Here is a 12,482-nt window from a genome sequence, read left to right on the forward strand (position 1 = left end):
AAACAAATCTTAATTAGGACAGGAAACTATAAAAACTTGAAAACAGTGATTCTGTAACTTTGGCAATCGTTGAAAGGGTAGGGAGAAAGGAATATTTGTTTAGCATATTTGTCAAATAATGCAGTCAATTTACAGGTCATCAAAGGTCATCAGTTTCATTCCCAAATATGCTAGACATTGAAATACTGGCCACTAATGCCCAGATTTCAATAAACACTCTATCGTTACACTCAAAGCGATTTTCCTGTGTGAGACATTTAAATGTTTTCATTGAACCGTCATCCTCTTTGTATGGAAATGATATGGAAGATCAAAGCATCTGGGAGAGTATTTTTGAAAACTTCTAGCAATTTTTAGGTTCCTAAAATTTGCGACCAATAGTGATGACCTTTAAAACATTTTGGTTGCATCTTGAAAGCAATGCATGTATTTTCACCACAAACTGTTAACGATAAGATGTATGCACTTTCCATGAAAAGTTTTGATTTCTAGCAAGTCAGCCTATGCTCGTTTAGCATGTGTTTTGTTTTGTTTTTGTGCGTGCTTTTGTTGATGGTTTGGCATATTCAAAGATTAAATACAGTGCTAAGCAAGTGTCTATGGTTTTATACACTAGGGAGTGTCCAACTGTTTATTGACACACCTTTCGATTCTGTAATCCTATCTTCTCCTTCTTCTGTTGTTTCTTCTCTCAAACACCCGAGATTTATTCTTTCTTTTTCTTCTCGTCTTCATGTAACAATAACAATTGACGAGGCATTTTTTTTTTTTATATAGACAAAAAAAAAGGTGAGATATCATGGCGTCAATTTTTATAAGACAAATCTTACCTGTCAATTATGACGGGATCGGAGGGAGTTTCATTTCTGTTACCACAGCTCTTCTTATCACAACAGCGACTGCAAAGACAAAAAAAAGTGGATTCAACGATGGATACTGGACGAAAATACTACTATTCATGAGAAAGGTAACAATCAAGCATTTATTAATCACTAAACAGATCATGTTCACACCTAGCTCTAAATGAACTTTAAGGCCTCTAAATGGGGGCACCTTGATAAACTATCTAAAATTGCTTTTAATATTCCCCGGCAATAGGATCAAGATTAGAATAAACTTGCATGATCAGCATGCAGTTTACCTGGGAGACTTAAAGAAGGTTTAACATCCATTCACATCTTCAGATACAATAATGCTTTCCTCCACAACATGATATTTGAGATGTCAATTTCTAGTTTTAATCAACAAAGACCAATTTAAGGTCATGCAGGGTTGTGATACAAATTTAAATACTTGCTTGAAAATTGTTTTGATGAGAAACTCTCTTTACGGTATTGTAAATAAATTCTACTGTAGGTGGTGCATTGTTTCTTTCAAAATACTAAATTTGACAGAAAACGGTTTCATCATATTGCTGGTGCACTGTATAGATTTAGTTAATTACTTCTTAGTAGTCCACGTCTGTGCTTGCCAAATGTGAAGTGCATGGAAACTGTTTATAATATAATTTGATTTTCGTAATCATATGCAGTTTACTACTGACAACCCTCACCATATACAAATATTATTATCATATATAGATGACGATTTATGAGAGTCTGAACTCAGCATCTAACAATTACAAGTAAAACTCCCAAAAGATTTGCAAGTAGATAATTTACACTTCCAACAATATTATTTTCCTGGTATCTCTACTTCATTAACTAATATGACTAGCCGAGTCTGAGCTGCGTGCGGTTTAGTTGTTTTTAAGTTTTATGACATAAGTGCGTAGCGGTTAAGACAAACGGCTTTTTTCATGTTGCCATCTATCATTCGACAAGTGATAGTATTAATAGGTAACTGAATACAAACCATCATCAGAGAAGAAACTTTGATGTGATTTCTCCACCCAAAACTTATACTGGTATACCAGATACAACAATGAAAGAGCCATTTAGAACTTTTGATTTATACTGGATCTAAATTCACTGTGCGATTGTAAATACTGCAGATACTACGAAACAGAAGATGGCTTGAAAACATATATGCTTACGTTTTATACAATGAGACCCTGCGTTTTCACGAATATTATTGAAATTGATGAGAAATTAAGAAGTTAACTTACAACATTGTTCTATAAAATCAAGGAGTATCACTGCTCTTTGCTGATTCTTATTTCAAGCAGAAACATGTTGCCCCCTTCTCACTTCCTCCTGATGAACTCCCCTCCCCCTCCCACCCAAAAAAATACGAGTTCAACCTGGTCAGGGCTCCCTTGGTTTATACCCGGACAATGAAATGGTGATTTTCCGGGTATCACATGATCTTTCCTGATCCCCCTTCCCCCTCCCAACATTCCCAGCTACTCATCATTCCCAAATAATTCAGTCATCCAAGCCCACCCGTTCCACAATTCACCAGTTCTTGCCACTTCCAGCCACCCCACCCATTTGATCACAGAGATCTACCCAACAAGAAATGAAAGGGGAGGGAGGGTCTCATGACCTCATCTCTGTTCGATTACAAACAGTTTACCCCTCACCATATTAAGATCACAGTATGCAGGCTTCAAGTTTCATCGTTTTGATTTTCAACACTATTTCACCCTTCTTCCAAACATCCTAGCAGAGAGACAAACCACTACAGACTGGACATGTATGTTTTAAAATCACAGGTGCTTCATCTTTATGTACAAATGAGACTGGGTAGTGAACAGGTATTTACTACACAGACAAAGCAGAACATCCACAAGAAGTCTTGTCACTATATAACGATTAAAACTAATCCTAACACCTTCCTAGCGCGCGGATCCCTTTTGAGTGACCTGGGGCCATCTGAAAGTAAAACCCAATTTTTTTTTCATTTTCCGTGGATTGAAGCCCGAAGGCAGATGGAGAAGGTGAGCATATCTAGGAGTGACTTGCTGAAATGGAAAGAAAACAACTGACAACTTTTATCTATCTGAAGGAAAACAACTACGTCTTCAAATTGATTATTGTTGCTTATGGCTGGATTTTGTGTCACATTTAGCCGCAGCAAGTATTAAGTAATGCTAGAAGCATTCTCTACTGAGCAATGAAGCTGTGCAATTAACGACACTAGAACCGTTATAAAAGGAATCAAGTTCACAATTTCGGGCTTCTTCTTTTCATTCCTCTCCTTTTTATTCTCTCAGTTACCAGCATTTTAAGTCAGTGCCAAGAGGAACCAAAATTCAGTCTGGTTATAAGTTGCGGTGGGCTAAACATAATAAATGATCTCCATAATAATATCTTATGAAGCCAGTTTGTGTTTCCATGGTAATATCTCTGAGCCATGCAAAGAACGGAACACAAATTACAATGTTGTTACTCTGTATATACCATTCTGAGAAATTACTAAAGTTGTTTAGTACTCTGAGAAAGCATCGTTTGTCCAAAACAAATATCCAACATTTACCATAACATGAGTATTAGCTACATGGGAGAAATTCAGAGCAGCTGTGCCTATGTCTTACCTAATTTTGTTTTATAGGAACAGCACAAATTTTTAATGGTAGTCCAGTCTTCATCCAAGACGACCAAATTTTTGTTCAGACAACTAAAATGAGCTGTGGAGGTCGTACGGCTAACGACCAGTTGTTGACATCCAATTCAGATTGTAATGTACAATGTGTAATTGAACACACCAAAATAGGTAAATATATTTGATATCGCCCCCAATGCTGGTGTTCTATTCACCAACCTACACTTCTCTACTACAGTGTACATATATATTGGTCATTGTTATTTTGCTGCATTTTTTTCAGACAACCACATTTACTTTTCAGACAACCAAAATGTAAGACCTTCTTGTCTGAGGGACAACCAGAAAAAATTCTTAAAATCTATCCTGTAGGAGTAATTGTTCATTTGAGTATCTGCAATTGAAGTTTTTTTCTGTTGCAATGTACAATATTTTTCCCTTCTAAACTGCAGTTACTAATTGTTGTGTTTTGTGACCTCTTGGTTATCTATCACACTATGTCGTCATATAAGACATGATCTCATGTCAATTATGATGTGCTTTCTTAGGCTATATATCAACCATTCTTTACCACTAAATTATACCAAAAAGTAACTGAAAAGTCAAGCATCTACTATACGGTACCTACTCACAAAATTCTATTTTTTAACCATCAAGTTCCTTGACTTCCCTCCTCCCTACCTCCTGCCTGCCTTCTCCTTCCCTCCTCCCATCCCCACTAAACAAATCTCTTCTTTTTAGTGGATACAGCATATTTTCAGTTTTCTGCAACTGACCAAGTACATTTAACAACAAGATCAGAAGAGCATTTTCCTAATCCTGAAGATTGGGACATAGGAGGATATCATGGACAAGTCCTAACAATTCTTTGACAAGACTATAAATTAGTAACTTTCTCTGATGGAAAACACACATTTAAGGCACACCATAAAGTGTGAAAGCTAGTACCTGGGAGGTGCTGAGAACCATAAACTTGATACCTGTGGATATTAGGAGGACATACTAGGGTTCCAAAACACTCTAACTGGCCCCCAGTTGTAAAAGGCTTAAATATCTACCCTCAAGCTCCAAAATCGAATTAGACTTTACAAAAAAAGTCTAGTTTTACTAGGCCAATGTGTATCTCATAGTTTCCTCTTGAACATTTAGAATTTATTATGGGTGACGAAAAAGCCAGATCCAAAACGGCAAGAACTGCTGTCGAACTTTGGGGTGTCTGCGAAATCTCACTGGTTGATCATGTCAGGGACATTCTGAATTTTTGCTAAAATAACCCTGAACTGTTAATTTGTGATGCTATCCCAAAAGGAGATGCTCAATGCTCTTTAGGTGACTTTCCGGGCAAAAAAAAGGTTGAAAATACTTTGACAGTAATCTACTTTTTTTGTAAGAAAGAACTATCAAATGAATCCTAAACCACTTATATTCTAAATAAAGCCACATATAGTTTCTCTCTTTATCATCAAAACAATAAAAATGCATTCGACAACTCCCTTGGCAAACATTGGAGAATGAACGATAATTTTATAAGGAAAGTATCAATTTTTCTTTATTAAAACTGAACTCCCTATTGCATTTTCTAGCTTGTGAATTATTTAGAATCTAATCTTAATCTTTCCACACTTATTGTTGTAAAGGTTAGGTAATTCTGCTGTTAATTCCACCTTCGACCCTCCACCAACCCCTCCTCCTTTGATCTCTGAAAATAAACCAGAATGCAAGGATCCACTATGGATTCAATGACATTTTAGGTTTTGTACAGTACATATGATCAGGCGTTGAAAGGAGAATCATTGCTTGACTTTTGACGACCTTTGACCTTACCAAGAGTACAACTTTGCTACTGGTACTCGGGTGCCAAATATGAGGCATGTGCAAGCCTTTCTTGTTTGAGATATTGTCTTTACGATTTTAACATTATAACCCTTTCCTGTCTTCAAGTTACCTTTGACCTCAACCACCAACAACAGCAGGTTTTTGCATTCAATAGTTGGCATCTGCAAGCCTAGAATGATATTAGCTATAGCTATCTCCTAAGTGTTTAAAATCAGCAAAGCATCACAAACACATCAATACAGTAACACACCACAGAACCAGCATAACCTCAAAAATCAAAACACAAGTCTTCTCCAATTCAGCTAGCAAACACTCACAAGTATTATTGTATCTTTGAAATCAATTATCTAATAAACTAAGAACAAGAAACCTAAGATTTGGCAAAGTCTTGATCAGAAGAGAAACATCTCTTATCAATTTAGAACAAGCTTTCTAAAGTTTTTTTTTTTGCCTTCTTTCTGTCCCCATTTTGTTATATCTTTCCTTGAAAGAAGAAATTAATAACTAGAAAATAAGACCCAAAAATGAGAATGAATTTTGTATCATGCTGGGCAAGAGAAGAAATTGGATACAATTAAAAGCAGAACACAATTATGTCAACACCGGGTTTTACCATCTTAACTTGTCATGGTTTATTTTCCAAGCTCACTGCAGATAAGTCCTTTGCAAGGCAAGCCTTTGACTCCATTAAAAGACTTTGAAAGTAAAATGTTTATGGTACTTAGTGGTTATCACAAACTCCAAACTCCTCAGGGAGAACCTGCCTAAGAAATGTAATATACGCTTTTCTAATTACTCCAATGAATATCAGAAGCTATCCTTGCAAAATGATGAATTGTAGGCAATTAAAGCGACTCAAAACAAGGGAGAGAATGGTTGTCTTTTTATCCCAAATATCAGTGAAGCATTCAGAAACCGTTTTCCCCGACTCAATAAAGAACCGGGGGAGAGGGTATAAACCTCTGAAGGAGAGGTCATAACCAAGAGAAAAAGAAAATGGGTTACAACATCCGCCAGACTCGGGTTCTGACTTTTCGGGCTTCAAAATAAGAATTATAGCATCACAGCTGAAGGTTTATTAAAGGAAAAAGGCTTGGAATTTTCTAAGGCTGAGAGAATTTCTCAAAAAGTTAATAATATCATTTATTGATGATTTACAATGACAGAGGAGGAAATTTTCAAATTTAATACGGTCTGTTGTGAGTTTCGTATTGATACATCTTCCCTGGAGACGTGAACAAAAATGGTGAAATGGGTCAATGACTCCAAGACACTCTAAATATATCTTTCCCAATTATTGCGATGAATTGATGCCCTTTTTCTCCTCTCTTACGTATCCTTCTTTTTTGCCTAAATTCAAGATTCTGGTATAAAAACAATTTTTCTATGGCTCAGATTCTACTATTAACTTTTTGTCATATTAATTGTTATACTAATTGTAATATTAATTTTTATATTAGTTTGCCCCTTTAATTTAAACTCATTGATTTTATAAGTGAAACCTGAAATATTTCAGCCTTCATGTAAGATCCTTACCTATGTAAAGAATATTGTTACATTAAAAAACAAAAAATGTGATTATTGAAAAACTGTCAATGACTTTTTGTGCTTTTAGTATCGTAAACATTTTATAATCCATGTTCTGCAATTCAAAAATGTAATTGAAAAGTGAGTGCGAAGCAATTAGTTCACTCTATAATAAATTTGATACTATATGATTGTGATACTTTCCCCACCCAAAAAGTTTCATGGGCAACCTCAAGTAGTTTTCATTTAAAAAATATAAATCTCCTAATAATGAATAAGAGATTTCCTATAAAAACTCACTGAGTTATGTGAAATGAATGATTACTGCAAATGTTCTGCCATTCAAAACTGTAATTGGAAACGTGTAATGAGAAATTGTTCACTATATAAATTTTAATGTGAAGTTATTTTTCAATCTGGCAACAATATCAACATATGAGGCTGCGTTATTTTTGTAGACTTGTAGAACTACCTAAGTTCACATGCTGTTGAACCCTCACTTTAGTTTTCACTATGAAACTTCAAAGTGCCACTTTAACCACCTTTAAAAGAAAAAATAATTAAAAGAAGGCCATTACAGGTCCCTTGAGACGTTAATAGTGATAATTTAAAATCATCGAAAGATTGACAATTTAAATTCCACAATATCAAATCAGTTACTTTACTATTATTTGTGAATAGAGGAGTAAAAAAACAGGTTAAAAACATTGTTTTCATGCATTCCATGTCCCTTTCCTCACGTCTTACTTTTACCAGTCCAAATGTCACTTTCCCCTCTCCATCCCCCACCCCCACTCCATTCTTACCAAGAGGCACAAATATCTAGTACGGAACGTGTTGTTATTGTAAACAATTTGGCCTCAAATCATCTTGTGTATCACCATTTCAAACTCTTCCTAATTCTCTCTTCCCCACCCTCATTCCTACCCCTTCTGTATATTATTTTATATAATTAACCATTGGTCATACCTGGAGAATTTTGCTCCTTGAACCGTAAATATTTGTAGATGTACCACTGGAAGGAAGGGGGGGGGGAGGTGCACAGGTGAAAAGGAGGGGAAAGCCTACTCTCAAAAGTTTAATGAGACCTTACTTTATGGATGACAAAGACCCATTTTTTTTCTGAATCAAGACAATAAAGGTTTCAATTAACTTGAACCAACCAATCGTTAGACTCCTCCTTTAAAGTCCCAATCCATTTCACCTCAAGTGGGTCAATTAGATGATCTCAGCCAGTTATCTTCATAGATATAGTTCTTCCAATCTTAGAACTTTTGTAGCATAATTTGTGATCTTTAACACACATACACGTTTCAACCCACTTGACTTCAGCATTGCCTCCCCATTGTGATCAAACCAAGCATAAGAGCATACAATAGGGGTTGGCCCCAGGGGGTAAACTTATTGGCCAAAGATGGAGTAGGTGTGAGTATGTACAGCTCTCCAGAATACATTGCCTCTCAAATTGGATTACTGAAGGAAAATTGCTCCTATCCCTATTCTGTTCTTCTCAATTCATAGCCTTAAGAATACTATTTGTGTTTAATAAAAAAAAAATTGGGGGGGGGAGAGTGGGTGGAGATGGGAGGGGGGTAATTTCTTGTACCATGACAAATAAAACATTATAAATTGATACTACTTGGTGCAATTTCCAAAATGCAGTTTATTTTGACATTTGTTTAGCTTACCTGCACATGACCTCATGCGTTAAAAGAACTCTGCACATCTCCGGATTTTTGTCCTGCCCTTCATAAATAATTGCCTACAGAATGAATGGAAACAAACGATATTCATTAATAACTGTCATAAAACAAAAAGGTAATTTTTGTAGTAACAAATTAGCTGACAGCTATACTGTATAGTTCATATCTATAAATTACAAATGGTTACAACATTTGGTTGCAATTTAAACACAGCATTTTAAGTGTTAACCTTTTGAGAATCTTACTTATTATTTATACATATACGTCTAACTTGTATTTATCACATTGTTTTCTTTTCTACAGCTGAAAGATCTTTGAACTCCTTTTTAAAAATATTTGCTATTTATACTGGTTTTAATCAATGAAATGAAATCAAAAATGCAAAAATAACAATCAAGTGACAGAAAAAGATGAGAAAAGAAGGGAAAGAATTTAAGCAAGTACTATCCATCTTTGGCATTTACTCTGAATCTGGGCAATCCCACTCTTTTGGTCAAACATCAATGACAATGGTCTTTCTTGTTAAATTGGGTGAAAAAACATTGGAATTGTCTCAAGTTATTGGCTGTAATGTATTATATATACTCTTAAGGAGAAAAAAAACAAAACCTTCTCAGGGGGTCTACCTAACAATTCCCATATGGCTCATTTGCCATCATTGACTCAAAAATCCATTGATATTCATTCGCACTGATTCAGATCCACCCCAGTCCTGTTGCCTTCTGTGCTAACGATTACGATACAGGCAAACTTTTGCTACCTCTAACAGACTTGCCTAATTAATCCCAACGGTCCTAATAACGCCAAATCCAAACTGCTTTTGTCCTTTTTTTACGTATCAGAGACATGAGAGCGGCCGAGAGGTGTGAAATTCAATTGGAAAGGCCAAAGTTACACACCAAGGAGGTGGCAAAACAAATTTTCGATTTGAAATGACGATAATTGGAAAACTCTCAAGCCACCTGGGAATAACAGGGAAATGTTTTCACATGTGTTTTACTATTTTTCGGGCATCCTTGGACTGCTGCATGATTTTTTAAGTGTACACGAAAGAGAAAAATAAGCACAGTGTATGAAACGTTTGAATTTGTAAAATAAACGGTCATGTGGGAAAAAGAAGAGATAACATTCTTCTTTTCATGTGTCAGGTTTTGAAATAAACAAGTATGAGTAAAACACACGTGACAGTTTGCACTTCAGTATTAACTGGTTTACGGGGCTCTTGTACTTACAGTTAAATCAATTCTTATAAACATAACAATTCCAAGTTTAGGAAAATATTATTTAGAAGCCTCTAACTCCCTTTTCCTCTCTTAGAGCCATTTCAATGATGATAGTAAGAATCTATTTTCAATATTATTTCTAAGCTTTTCAGCAGGAAAACTATTCTACCAACTTCCTTTGCACATAGACCCTCAGGCTGTTGTGACTGTACTGCAGCTTACAAACATACCTGACCACTTTCTGAACTATTTGGCCTTTTTAGCACTTTTGAGTGGCGAAAAACAAAACAAAAAACTGTGATTCAAACAATTCAATCAAATGTGAAAATAAGGGGTGTCAAATGAATTGAAAAGAGACAAAGTAGTTCTTCTCTTTCTATATACAAATCAAATATCCTTTTACATTTTAACTGAATATTTGCTTTCTACACTGTTAGAACGAAGTGATATGAGCAAGAGGATTAAACATGACAACCTCTTTCTGAAATGAGTACTTTGGCACTCTTCAGTGGAAAATTAAAACCTTGGACTGCAAGAAATAGTATTTTTTTATAACATCTCTTGTTTCATTCACATGGAGTGTTACACCCGTGAAGTACATGTTTGGCAGAGCTCTCTCTCTCCCTTGTCTCAATTTTTTCCCAATGAAGATCATCATACGTAACAAGTTTTTCAACGAAACACGTTTCTTTGCTTCCTCCTTTAAAGCAATTTGAGGGAACTCTACTGGAACCAGCCACTCTTGGTTGAAACCTTGATTGGTGGAAAACACGAGCCCATGCAGGCACTTGCCTGCAATCTGTAGGTGCTTCATACTATGAGTGCTGCCTTTTCAGAAGTAATGGTGCGTAGCACAACTCTAAGACAACGACTTGCAAATTACGCAGTGAAAATCATGAAATCTACAACGTAGTGTGATGAGCCCAGTCACCATGCAAATTGCTTTCTTGATTTATTCACGAGCCAAAGCTAGATAACGTTATCTGATTGATCGGACTTAATTTCACAGTGGCTGAGTGGAGAAATTGATGTAGGATTGGCCTTGGGGGGTAATACTAAAGCAGGAAAGATAAATTTGTGAGTTTACATCATTAAATGATTCTAGAGGAAAGGATTTAGTAAAGTCCCAAATTGGAATATGAAACCCCTTCCCATGAGTTCATTATCTTGCTCCAGATAGCATACTACATATAAAGGTAGCAGGTGTGAAAATCAATCTGTCATTTTTCCATTTCTTTCTTTTCTACAGTTTCATCAGATTTGAACATATTTCATAGACAACAGTAACCAATAAAGGGTCATTATCCTATGTGTAGAAAGTATATATATTAGTTGCAGTTTCTCATTTCAACTGAACTTATTACTGTCCTATACCTATCATAGGGTCAAACTATTAGATAAACTCAGTTAATTCAGTCTTAATTATTCAAAGATCCAAATAAAGTGTAAATGATCTGAGATCATACTATCTGAATTACAATACTACAATAACTATCATCATTAGAGGCTTACTGCCTTCATAACCAAAAATGTCCCTTCAAATCATAAGGTAATAATTTATGTTAAACTTGGTTTTCTTTTGCAGTATTTCTCTTATTTATAAACAACTATATTTTGACACTGTGCAGTGACTAAAAAAACCAGCTATATCTTAGAAAACATGAATTTGCATGAACTAACCAAACATGCAGGAAATGAATCACAGTTCACACAAGGCTTCTGGAACTAATTACATAACATGTATTGACATACTTACTAGACCTAGGCCTAGGCCCTAAATTTGTTTTAATATATGCATATCTTAGCTAGGGATTAGGTTATGCAGTAAGGTTTTAAAATTGTCCAAAGCTGGGCTAGGCCTCGCCTTTGCCCTACTACAGTACTAGTACTACTACCACTAGTTCGCCAAGACTTGGCATAAATTTTGGGCACCCAACCAAAGCTAGCACAGGCCTAGCTCATCTGTTGTTGTATTTCCTTACAGGATAGGCCTAGGCTAGGTATAAAGTTAGGCCAACCAGTGCCATCTAACTTTAGCGAGGAAAAGTTAAACTTACGATTCATGTTGCTTCAAACGCGATAGAGCAGCATGACTCATTAACAACCCCATAGAGTCAATTGTTTTAATCTTCCAAGGATTCATTGTCAACGGGGTAAGCAAAATGCCAAATAAATAAGAGAAAACAGTTACTAACTCATGCCCTGCGCATACGGATGTCGTCTGCTCGCATTAGCCAGATATGACTTTTGAGGGAGTTCAATGACACTAGCGCGCATAACCGGATGCCGGCCAATAGGAACTGGTGAGCTATATCATCTGAAGATAAGTCTGTCCTCCAAACTTGATGAAACCTACTTTAGCAAGTTTCAAATGGTAGGATCTCGCTACACAATATGATATCAGGAATTACCCTCCAGCAGTGCCCCACAACAATTCAAAACAACTAGATAGACATGACTTATTTTGCATATAAGAATCGGGCGGAGTTGTTATCAGATGAGAAGAAATACTTCGCACTTTACACGGAGTATCGCCCTAGTTACTGGACGTGAATCTTTGTGAAGTACTACATTGGAATATGCTTCTTTTTTATTATAGAAATAATGGTAACTGGGGAGGGAATGGTTCTTTCTCATTAATTTGTTTGTAAGCAATCAATAGCCATAAGTGATACCTTACTCCGTCACTGTTTAATGGTCATCACTG

General features: G+C 35.9%; 1 protein-coding gene across 2 annotated transcripts in view; it reads right to left on the reverse strand.

The window, feature by feature from the left end:
• LOC139967981 (transcription factor COE3-like) overlaps positions 1 to 12,482 on the reverse strand; it is a 124,553-nt gene that overhangs the window by 80,689 nt on the left and 31,382 nt on the right. For both annotated transcript variants that reach the window (XR_011793201.1, XM_071972240.1), the window contains exons 6-7: positions 8,538 to 8,611; positions 831 to 899 (exon numbers count right to left, since the gene is read on the reverse strand). Coding sequence is in view for 1 of the 2 variants with exons in the window: in XM_071972240.1 (XP_071828341.1) it covers positions 831 to 899; positions 8,538 to 8,611 (143 nt within the window). In the remaining variant the exon portion in view is untranslated. The remainder of the gene's footprint in view (positions 1 to 830; positions 900 to 8,537; positions 8,612 to 12,482) is intronic.

The sequence above is a fragment of the Apostichopus japonicus genome, chromosome 5, assembly GCF_037975245.1.
Source record: "Apostichopus japonicus isolate 1M-3 chromosome 5, ASM3797524v1, whole genome shotgun sequence".
Classification (NCBI taxonomy): domain Eukaryota; kingdom Metazoa; phylum Echinodermata; class Holothuroidea; order Aspidochirotida; family Stichopodidae; genus Apostichopus; species Apostichopus japonicus.